The sequence below is a fragment of the Crinia signifera genome, chromosome 4, assembly GCF_055691185.1.
Source record: "Crinia signifera chromosome 4, ASM5569118v1, whole genome shotgun sequence".
Classification (NCBI taxonomy): Eukaryota; Metazoa; Chordata; class Amphibia; order Anura; family Myobatrachidae; genus Crinia; species Crinia signifera.
In genome coordinates, this window is record NC_139220.1 from 87,510,264 (window position 1) to 87,522,904 (window position 12,641).

Sequence of the window (12,641 nt, forward strand, 5' to 3'; positions counted from 1 at the left end):
GAGGGGACGCGCATACCTGTGAAGGTATCCGTGTCCCCTCGCCACACTTTCTATTCTCAACTCCACACCGACGTGGATAGTGGGGGTATGAAAAGGTCGGAGGACGCATACCGCTGCGTTCGCCACGCTTCGGGTTGACGTTGATCGTGGGGTGGCGTTAACAATTGGGGGGCCATTTCACACTTGAGGTGCCTATTTGGACTCTGTGGGCCATTTAACATTGTTCCCTATGTAAAATCGGGTCAATTGGGCCATTTAACATTGTTCCCTATGTGAAATCGCGTCGGTCGCATCGCATGCGATTTTTTGGTCGCATGCGATGCGACCGACGCGATTTTTTACCTTGCGATGCCCAAGATCAAAATCTTGGGCGCCGTTCTAGGTAAAGAGTACCATTTTTTCTACTTTATTCTGTGAATGCTCCATTTAACATTGTGCTAAGAACTACTGTAGTTTACTATAATCAAAAGGCAAGTAACATCCACATTCCTGTCAGGTCAAACTAGATTTACAAGTCTGGGAGGAGAACTAGCAAAATGGCTGAGACCGCAGGTCCTCAGGCCAATACTTTTGATAGAAGGTGCAGCCTATAAAGGTATGTATTTTCTGGGCATTCGTGTCATTGCAACACTGCCATCTGATTAATGCTTATGAAATCTCTTAGGACATTTTCTACTTTTTAAAAAACACTATTCAGTAGACAAGTATAGTAGAAAACATGTTGAGAATGGGTGTGCAGTGTTCTGGGCGAGCAGAGATCCTTACACACCAATGGTTAATTGTGTAGCCCATGACAAGCCAGGTAGCTTAACCAGAGTCTGCATGTAATTGGGGAAGTGAAGATACAGTCATACTCACTCACTCACTCATAATGTTACAAGAAGGTTCAGCAAAGGAGCGGAGTCTGTAGTGGAGCAGGGGTGTAGGCAGCCGATGGCTCTGGATCCAAGTCTGCAGAGCTAAGAGGAGGATGTCTGTACTCCACTAGGTCACTTGTGCACAGTGGCAAGATGGCTTTGCCTATGCGCAAATACACTATTGGCAGCCAGATTGGTTAGAGAATGAAGCTTCCACAAATATTTTTTTTATTCAATAACAAGAGAAGTCACCATGTTGCAGTCTTTAAATCTTCCTTATAGCAATTATGGTGTGGTATGCATTATAAATCCACCAGAAAATACCATCTAGAAGACTGTTGCATTGAGAAGTCAGGGGGCAGTAAATGGACTGATAGAAGCCCACTAATTCCAACTAACAAATAAATAAATAAACTGTATTGTTTTATGTCATGTGGTAGCCAGTCCACTGTCGTTTATGTGCACCATGGAGCGCCCCTCTTTTCTTTGTTTTTCTCAAAACGCCAGAAGCACTCATTTCAACTATTACATTACATTGACTCAAGCTTCTGGCGTTTTGAGAAAAACAAAGAAAAGAGGGGCGCTCCATGGTGCACATAAACGACAGTTTTGTTTAGGAGACAAGCAACTCCAATTAAAAGTATAAGCAAATGCTCGTACCATTAAAACAAACTCTGTGGACTGGCTACCACATGACATATAACAATACAGTGAAGGAGGATCAGGCAGGGGAATACATACCTCCCAACTTTCTTAATAGTAACCTGAAAAGGGTGCGTCGCCTATGAAAATGAGGTTGCGGCTTATGCAAATTCTGATGTGATTAACGATTCAAAGAATGTCGGGCTGAATGGTCGGCCCCCCACATTTTCACCTCACCAAAAGTTTGGACACCCCTGGTTTAGACAGATTCAGCACTTCTATTGCAAAAACAAATTTTAATCATTCTAATCGCACATACTGCAGGCAATCAACATTTTATACAAAAGGTGCACTAGGCACAGAACGCTGATTAATGCTTGGCGCGCCAATCCCCTTGGCATTTTTGGGTGATGTATGACTGGATGTCAGGCATACATCACCCATTAAACTGCCCCAGCCTAATGGCTAGCTAGCAATGCTCTATCCCACTGCAGGGACAACTCTAGCCCTGCTGCTGGCTCAGGGCTTGTGATAATAGAAAGATCCCGCACATGCCCATTACAGCCTGCCGAGGGGGAGAGAGCTTTTTTTTTTGAATGTGCGCATCAACATGGTCTTATTTCGACAGGGTAATTAGGTCAGCACAAGTATTAGAGACACGGGGAAGGTCAATAGTCATTAGGTCAACATGGGGTTTTTCACATTTTTTGCCCTTCAGGTTGTATTTCATACCCTACCATCCACTAGGGCATGGTGGGAGAATAGAATAGTGTGCCAGAAACATGGCGATCACTGCGATGGGGACATGCTGCACCCTATGTTGTCCATGTCGACTGTGTCGACACTCGGAACAAAAACAAGAAAACCTCAAGTTGACCTTTTGACTATCGACTTTTCCCATGTCTACCTAATGCTATTGTCGACCTAAACCCATGTTGACTTTTTCAGGTGTCGCCTAAGCGCGTGTCAACCTTCAGTGTTCGACCCTATGACCCATACCCGTTGCCAGACAAATATAACATGGAACCACACAAAGACAAAACGAGAGACCTTTCTGTCACATCTGTTGTGCATGTCAAACATTATGATACATTACCTTTACCGTCACCTGGATTATCTTTAAAATATCTCCGTCCAGCTGCAGGCTCGCACCTGCATTCAGCGATGAAACTATTTGTACATTTAGAAACCAACATTCACCACAGCTTGTAAAACCTCCTAGCTGAATTACTCGCTTACTAGAATGATATAGAAGATTGCAATAAAATGATATGTTCTTAAGGGGGGTAGTTATCAAAGTCAGGAGAGAGATAAAATTGTGAGAGATAGAAGTATTAGCCAATCATTTTCTGTCTTAACCATTTGAGTGCCAAGGGAATTTGTCAAAATAGGTGTGAACATTGCCAAGCAAACCTTTTTAATAACCCTTTGAGTGCCAACATTGCTGTGAAAGACCCTCAACATATCCGTTAAAAATGCCAGCGCCGATCACAGCGACTGTTCTTTTTTTTGGGTGCAATATATAACTAAACTTCAATCAATTGACTTGGCTGTATTTGTATTTATTTATATTACAAGAACAATCGCTGGGAGTGGCGCTGGCATTTTTAGCAGATATTTTGAGGATCCCTCACAGCAACGTTGGCATCATCATCATTTTTTAAATGATGTGGCCTGTTTCCGACCGATCAGAATGATTAATCGTTTAAAAACTTTCCATGTGTTGGCATGATCACTATACAATGTGGGTGCCCGCCGGTTGTTTATTGATCCTGCTGATCCCTTTAGCAGTCAGAAAGATGAACGAACTGTTGTGCATGATTTAGCCACATCGTTCAGTGGGGATGTGGTCATTTGGTCTACAGCATTATGGTCGACAGTCATTAGGTCGACATGGGAAAAGGTCGACATGGGAAAAGGTCAACATGGGAAAAGGTCAAAAGGTCATTAGTTCGACAGGTCGTTAGTTCGACATTGTCTAGGTCGACATTGAAAAGGTTGACATGGAGATTTTCACTGTTCTTTTGAGCCGACATGTGCCGACAGGCGGTATTTCATGCTCTACCATCCACTAGGGCATGCCCGATGCATCGATGTCGATGCACGATGCAAGCGATGCGAGGGGATGCGGTGCACTTTAAACTTCGTCCATGTTGACTGTGTTGACATTCAGGTTAAAAAAAAACAGTGAAAAACCCCATGTCCACCTTTTGACTGTGGACCTAGTCGATGTCGTACTAATGACCTGTCGAACTAATTACCTTTCGACCTAAAACCATGTCGACCTTTCCCCATGTTGACCTATACACATGTCAACCTTTCACCATGTCGACCTAATGGTGTCGACATAATGACTGTCGACCATAATGCTGTAGACCAAATTATCCCAACCCGTTCAGTGTGTAGGCATGAGGAACAATGTGGCAATGATATGGTTTGCAGTCCTTAAATTACCCATCTTTTAACCCTCACACAGTTTACACAATTGTTCTGTGTGTGGGCATGATGTTTGTTCTGGATTTCAAGGGAAATCGAATAGACATATTAGATTGTACATATATATCTATAGGTGCGTACACACGTACAGATTTATCTGTCCGATCTATATATGCTTTGATAAATATGCATATATGCATATATGCTTTGATAAATTTGTTATATCAAAATGATTAAAACCAGGGGTAGCCAACTCCAGTCCTCGATAGCTACCCACAGTTCACGTTTTCCAGCTCACCTCACAGATACACAGGTGCACTCATTACTGATTGACACATTTTAATAGATCCACAGGTGGAGCTAAATACTTCACTTGTTATTCTGTGAGGAGACATGGAAAACGTGCACTGTTGGTAGCTCTCGAGGACTGGCGTTGGCTTCCCCTGATTTAAACAGTTTGTCTGACTGATCACTGTCTGTTTTAAAGCGTTTGGGAACAATTTTTTGATTGTCATTTGCTCCCATACATTTCCAGGTTTTTGTTCCCATCAGATAGATCAGACAGATAAATCTGTACGTGTGTACGCACCTTATCTGTCGGCACCTAGTTTTTAAGGCTGTGGTGAAAAATAACAGGAGCTGATTGGTTTTTGAACTTTATCTCCCACAATTGTGTCTATTGAAGCTTTGATAAATACCCCCTAAAGGAGCTCATTTTATATTTTAGGTTATATTAGAAAAAAAAGTGTATTCATTTAAGTTGCTGCATTTATACTACAAAACAACACGAGCACCTACATTATGGAGAAAGGATTGGCCACAGCACAAGCAGGGAGCGGTGGTGTCCAGGCTGTACTCTCACACCAGAGACTCCACCCTGTATGTCAACACAACTCTTAAGCCCCGTACACACGGGGAGATATATTGCTCAGTTTCTCCTGTTCATCACCGACCAGAGATGGTCGCTGATGAAAAAGAAACTGCCGGGGGAGCCTGGCAGTGGTAATCAGCTGGCCGCAGGAGCATGTTCCTGCGACCAGTGATCACTACAGGGGTAAAAACGGGAGCGCGAACCCGGCGATATATCGCCGGTGCACACTCCCATCGTGGGCAATATGGTCGCTTAGCGACCATATTTCCCGCGATATTATACAAAATCGCCCCCGTGTGTACGCACCTTTAGTAGTAATGTGATTATACGGTTTCTGATTTTCTAACTTATTTTTGTGCCTGTACTGCAATAACCTGGCAGAATGATAAAACAAGGACAGAGGGCCGGATGTACTAGGCTTGAAATGTGACAAAATAGAAAGCCAATCAGCTGCTAACTGCCATTTCATAGACTGTGTTTGAAAAATACTAGGGGGTCAATCCGATTAGTGCCGAAAGGTGCGAGTTGCCGTTCAGGTGCCGTTTAAACGCTTAAAATGGCACCGGAATTAAGCTGATCTCGCACCCTTTGCTGGTCCACATTCGCTTAAAATTGCTTGCACCTCTATGGAGATGCGAGCTATTTTAAGTGAATTCAGTCCGCCCGGTGCTGTGATGATTCGAGAGTACGAATCATCCGCGCCTAATAGGATCGACCCCTAGGTAGGAGCTCATTGCATACTTGCCTACCTGACCCTCTCCATGAGGGAGAAAATGCTCTGCTCCTGGACTTCCCTGGTAATGTATGATTGCCATCACCTGTGGGGAGCTAGGTAAAGGTGTTTCACTACAGGTGCTGGCAATCATACATTACCAGGGAAGAGGGTCAGGTAGGCAAGTATGGCTGATTGGTTGGTGGTTTATCACTCTCCATTTTATCACTTTTAGTACATCTAGCCCAGAATACCCATACAATTAATTCAGAACAAATAACTGCAACTTTAATCAAATAAATCAGGGGTTCCCAATCTTTTTTGATTCACGGCACCCTAGAGTATCAAAAACATTTTCACGGCACCCCTAGGCCAAATTTTTATTTATCAGATTGGGTTTATATGTGATTCTTAGAGTCAGTTATTTGGTAAAGGCCAGGATTTGCTTCTGTTTATACACATTTTATAATTGGCAGCCACCAGCACTTGTTTTGCTCATAAATAATGAATCATTAATAATGTGAATTGGTCCTGGATCACCAACCCAGGGCACCCCTGCAAGTGTCCTGAGGCACCCCAGGGAGCCACGGCACACAGTTTGGGAACCACTGAAATAAATGATATAAATATATGCGTTAATACTGTAATCGTTATTGGAATTATGATTTACATAAGTCATGCTTTTCCCGCATGTAAAATTACCATGTTCCAACCTAGCCAACAGGATGCAAAGTTGTCATTTTAAATTAAGTCGACACTACAATCATATCCAACATGTGTCTGACTGGGAAGCTGTCATCTATTAGAATGAACTTAGGTCTACAGTCATTAGGTCGACCCCACTAGGTCGACTGGCAGGAAGGTCGACCTGACTTAAGGTCGACATGGGCCAAGGTCGACATGACTTAAGGTCGAATTTGCATAAAGGTCGACATGAGGAAGGTCGACATGGGGTTTTTCACTGTTTTTTGAGCCGACATGTGCCGACAGGCGGTATTTCATGCCCTACCATCCACTAGGGCGTGGAGGAGGTTATTAAAACTGTGGCGAGCGAAGCGAGCCACCGTGCCCGAAGCATTGGGAGCGAAGCGAGCGATGCGAGGGTCCAATTCTCATTGCCAACAGTGTCCATGTCGACTGTGTCAACATTCGGATCAAAAACAGTGAAAAACCCATGTCGACCTTATGACCAGTCGACCTTCCTCATGTCGACCTTTATGCAAATTCGACCTTAAGTCATGTCGACCTTGGCCCATGTCGACCTTAAATCAGGTCGACCTTCCTGCCAGTCGACCTAGTGGGGTCGACCTAATGACTGTAGACCTAAGTTCATTCTGATAGATGTACCGATTCCGTCTGACTAGCATAAATGGGATTGCGATAGTAGAATTTACTAGCAGCCACAGAAAACATAAGCGCACCTGTCATGGCTTGGTCTGTGTTAGCTGTAATGATCCCAGGTGAAACCAGAGCCAGGAGACTTCTCAGATCTCAGCCACAGAACAAGCCTGAGTAGCTGCAGGGCTGCCCTCCCCCTCCCTTTATTGACTGATCAGTCAGGTCTGGGCGTAGCAGAGCTGATCACAAAGTTTCACCCCGGAAGCAACAGGTAAATTGCACGTTAGACAGCGGGAGAAGAAGAGACATGTAAAAGAAAGCAGATCTGCTGCAGGTCTCAGCTCTCTGCCTTCTTCTGCTGATAAACCCCAGAGTACAGGAGGGGCCTCCCTGCATGTGAAGGACAAGAATGGCTGTGACACAAGAGGTTGTGCTGAACTTTTTGCTGGAGCAGGGAGGGAAGGTGAAAAACTCTGAGCTGCTCAGGACCTTTAAGCCTGTGGTGGAATCCCCTGACCCTCAAGAGAAAGCAAATAACCGGGAGCTCTTCAAAAGGTTTGTCAATAACATAGCAGTGGTCAAGGACGAGGAGGGGAGCAAGGTGGTGGTGCTGAAGAAGAAATACATGCATTTACTGACAGGGGTTGGGCAGACAAAGCACACGCTGGACAAGGAGGTGAAAGAACCTAAGTGGAACGAGAGACACCTTAAGGAAGCGGAAACCCAGAATGTCCCTGTTTGTGAAAACAACATAGCGAAGGTAGCACCCATCTCCCAGGAACGCAGGTCTTCCCTGCAGAATTCCTCTGAGCCACAGGGCAGCCTCCCAGAGATAATATACACTGCTGTGGAGGAAAGTGCTGACCAAGCTGAACTAAGCAATTACAATGAATTGGTCTCTGTTGCTGAGGATGATGATGAACGAAAGAGAGAATCTGTTTTTTCTATTGTGGCCAGAATGGACCATGCAGGACCAGTGCCAGTTCCTAAATTGTGGTCTGACAGTCAGCAAAAGGAAGCAGCTCAGAAGCAGCACATGCTACCGTTACGGTATGCCCAGTCTTCATTTGATGCTACAGAGGCAGACCAGAATGAACATAGTTATCTACAACCAGCAGCTACTGCTGTTCCAGAGGTTTCCCTGCCTGCCATAAGCATATCTCCATACATGGGCCGGAGGCAACTGGATGAGGCAGGATACAGGTCCTCTCACCTCAAGAAATCATCCAAAATGATCAAAGTAAGTGAGGAAAATAAATATTCAGATGTGGTTCCCTTGGTGCCCTCTGAACATAAGTGGCTGGTGAATGCCACTAACGGGCGCTGGAATCACGTTCTCCTTGGTCTACTCATGAATGATAGTGAGCTGGCTGACAAGGGAGACTTCATATCTGGATTTACCGCACTGCATTGGGCAGCCAAGAGTGGGAACACAGAAATGGTTAAATTATTATTTGACTTAAGTGAGCAAGGTGGTAGCAGAATTAATGTGAATGTGAGATCATTTGGAGGGTATACACCACTACATATAGCTGCCATCCACGGCCACAAGGATGTTATAATTAAACTTTTAGATTGCAGAGCAAACGTCCATATCCGAGACAACAGCGGGAAAAAGCCTTATCAATGCTTGAAGAAAGACTCTCCAGTGCAGCTCCGGTTTCTTTTAAAGGATCCAGCCTCCCTAAGCGCAGAACACGCCATTCCGATGAAAAGAAACTCCAAGGTTGCTGCCTCCTTATTAGGACCCACCAATGCGTTTTTTGGCGTGATTTCTGATGACATCGCTTTTCACGATTTGACAAAAGGCTTCAAAAAACCTGGATCCTTCAATAAGTTTTTTACTGCACCCTCTAATACAAGGAAGAAGCTGAAATCAAGGGACAAATATCCATCCAATAACTCCCTTCATGAAGATCCAGAGGAAGCTGAGGAGATCGTGGGAAGGCGCAGACCAGTTTCAGAATATTTCAGTCACCAGCTGACTTAGTGATTTTCTTTTTTATTGTGTTTATGTGTATATCTCTGGGAGAGATGCATCAAAGCGTGGAGAGATACAATGTACTTACCAACCAGACAGCCTGTAACATGAAAGCATCTGATTGGATGCTACTTTACCTCTCTCCAAGGTTTGATACTCCCCCCTGCCTCTATCTATATCCAGTAACACGTACTTTGCACTGATATCACACAGTGCACATTCAACCCACAACTGGAATGAGCTTGTTCACTACTTACAGTGTCTATTTATAGCTACTTGTCAGTCTCGTTTACATACCCTCCAACATGACCCATTCCATTCGGTACACAATGCTCTGTTCCTGGACGTCCCAGGTAATGTATGATTGTCATCACCTGTGTTGAAACACCCTTCTCTTCAATTACCTAGTTCCACACAGGTGCTGGCAATCATACATTACCAGGGACGTCCAGGAACAGAGCATTGTGTACCGAATGGAATGGGTCATGTTGGAGGGTATGCATTTACATGCCAAGACCGTTTGTTTTTGTTTTTTATGCCCAAAACACCTGGTTGTATAATATCTTATGTTTAGACTTCAAGTAGTGTGTTAACCTTATTATCTAAATTTTTAACACTAGTGTGGCCACAAGGTGTCTGGAGAAGAAAGTATTGTATATTTGCTACACTCTGCAAATCTCTCCCTCTCTCTCTTTTCCCCCCCTCCTGTACTTTCCCATGATGGCAAGGAAATATATATGGTGATCCATTCATGGTTTGCACCCATCATGCCTGTCATTACTGTAGAAAAGAGAGAATGACTTAAGGTGCCCATACACGTTACAATTATTGTATACAATATCGCATCTCATTGCATATCGGTTTTGCGATGAGATCAGATGAGATGAGATCTAGTACAAAAAGTATGTGCAGCACATACTTTTTGAACTAGATCTCATCTTATCGCAAAACCGAGATTCGATGAGATGCGATATTGTATACAATATTGTATACAATAATTGTAACGTGTATGGGCACCTTTAGTGCACTATCAGAGGCGGAGCTAAACTCCATGCCCCTGCAAAGGAACACAAAAATGTATTGATAATTGCCGCTTACCGTGTCACCAATGGTGGACAACCATTGATGCCAAAACCATCAAACATTTGTGACAAACAATCGATGGTCGATGGCCATCTCTATTCTTTGTGTATTATATTTCTCACAATTGATCACACTGCTAGAACAGGAAATCAAAATAGCCAAAAATGATAGCGAATATGATGGAATAAGGTCTGCTAAAAGTGTTTTCACTTGGCTATGGTGGTCTTGGTCATATTGCTGAAATAGTCCTTATTTTGGTTGAATAATGTATAGCAAAGTAGCACAGAATAAATACATTTGCACAAAATGAGATGCAATTAATATATATTTAGGAATTTACTAAATATGTAGTGGATGGATCCCCTTGGTATCAGCATTGCTGTACGCATGGAGTCCAGGGGTACGCAAGGAGTCCAGGGGCGAAGTACGATGCTGACAATCCCAGTGGGATCCATCCTCTACATATATTACATACATACCCTCTAACAATTCTGACGCAAAAATCGGTACAGGCCAGGGAGTGTGGCCATAGATAGTGGGCGTCTCTCCCTGAGCAGGGGGAGGCGGGTCTGCACGTCCCACCGCCGTGCACCCTGGGAGATGTAGTCGTGGCCGGCCGCTCCCCAACACTCCCTGGGGAGCAGTCAGCAATGTTATTAACTACATCGTCCAGAGTCCCTCAGCCAGATCTTTCAAAAATCGGTACACTTTATTTTAGCTGGTACAGACTGTTAAAAACCGGTACTATACCGGCTAAAACGGTACAGTTGGAGGGTATGTTACATACATGATATTATATAAATGATATGCTGCCACTGCTAACAGTCTACTATTGGGCCAATTGAATACCCTGCTTCTTGCAGGTTATTACATTTTGTATTGTATCCATAAATTAAACCTAATCCCAAATGTATAATTCACATGTAGAATATTCTGGGCGAGATATATCAATGGTTAGAGAGCGTACCAACCAATCACCTGTGTTTTAAAAATTACGTTGGTTGGTGTTAAATACCAACGTTGGTTGTATTTAACTCTCTTCCCCTCTGTAGGATTGTGTTTCTCTTTTCATGTATTTTGATGACTGGTTTAACAATCACTGAATAACATTTCTGGAAACTACTTTCAATATATATATGATGGGCATAAAACTAAAAATGTGGCTCTTTTATTTGTGAGAGAATTATGTTTGATACTACATTTTTTTTTTTTTCTGTACAGTTGCTGGATATGTAAACACTACGGGCGCTCTTCACACCATCGTGAGGGGCTGCGCCCCCTTAACCTGTGAACGCATTTATAGCGTGGGTGAGTGTTTGGTGCAAGGGGGCTATGGGTGGGGGAAGGTGGTTAGGGGTTAGTGTGGGTGGGGTGGCGGGTGCAGGGATACTGTGGGTGGTGTAGGTGGGGTATTAAGCACTATTATGTATTGTACGCTACTGTGCTCTGCTTCCCCTCCATGCACTTATGGCCGTCTGGCAGGCATCTCCTGTCACTTGCTTCTGGCCACTCAGACATGATCACAGGCAGCATGCCGCCCATGATAGGTGCCAGCTCTAGACCCTCTCACATGCATAGTCGATTGGCAAGCTAAGATCCGGCCAATCAGAGGTTGCCCTTTACCGCACAGCATGCCGGGAGTTGTAGTCTCTAGCAGCATGGTGGTGGGGAATGGAACACAGAGCCGGGGGAGGCTGCAGTGCTCAGTATTGGGCATCACTTGGGATAATGCTCACCCCTCTTCATAGCTGCTGCTGCATAGCAGGGGACAGTGCTGCTGCTGAGCTTCCTCTCTCACATGCACAGTCCATAGGCAAGCTGCATCCAGCCAATCCGAGGCCGCCCTTTACTGCACAGCATGCCGGGAGTTGTAGGGGGAGATTTTCTAAAACAGAAATGCGGTAAGAACCCAGTTATCTGGGTTTTTACCACATTTCTGTATGCTCTCTGGCCCCTCCGCAGTGGCAGCGCTGCGGAGGGAATCGCCAGCAAAAGCTGGCGATTCCCTGCAGAAGCCTATGGGCTTCTTACCGCAGCGCTGTTTCAGGGATCCGTCACGGATCTCTCCCAGCATGCTCTGTGGCCGGCGCGTCACTCGCATGCGCAGATGGACTCCCGGGTCACAGCCCCGGAAGTCCAGTGCCGGCACTGCATCGCAAGGGACAGCTCTTATCGCAAGATCTGTCCCTTGCATTAATAACCGCATACAGATGGGGCAGGCCTCATCCTTGCTGGTGAATCGCCAGAACGTCACGGATGGCGATCCGCCAGCAGCCTAACCTGCCATCTGACTGAGACGCGCGTGTGTCTCACGCGCACGCGCGTCTGAATCTCCGTCGGCGGGGCGACTGGAACCCTGTCCGTCTCCGCCTCAGGGAGACGGACAGGGTTGGGGGGGGGGGTGTGGGCAGGCGGTGGGGACCCCGCGTTACTGCTGACAAGCCGGCGGTGACGCGGGGGAGCGGCTGAAAGCGCCGTCGGAAGGGGACGCGCGCGCCTCTCATGCGCGCGCGTCCCCTTCTCACTATGTATATGGTGCTGGCGGCGAATGGCGGCTGGCGTCGCCATCGCCATCCCCTGCCAAGATGGGACCTGCCCCATCTGTATGTTAGAACATATGCTGTTATTAATAATGCGATACAGAGCTGCGGATGTTACAACATCCCGCCCGTAGTCTCTAGCAGCATGGTGGTGGGGAATGTAATGATTTGTAGTACAGAA

At 45.3% G+C, this 12,641-nt stretch overlaps 1 protein-coding gene across 1 annotated transcript; it reads left to right on the forward strand.

The window, feature by feature from the left end:
* The first annotated feature begins 6,951 nt into the window (after nt 1-6,951).
* On the forward strand, nt 6,952-9,204 carry SOWAHA (sosondowah ankyrin repeat domain family member A). Its single transcript, XM_083181945.1, has one exon. It carries the CDS (start codon nt 7,266-7,268, stop codon nt 8,844-8,846), a length of 1,581 nt encoding a protein of 526 aa, XP_083038071.1. The 5' UTR covers nt 6,952-7,265; the 3' UTR covers nt 8,847-9,204.
* Nucleotides 9,205-12,641: the final 3,437 nt, after the last annotated feature.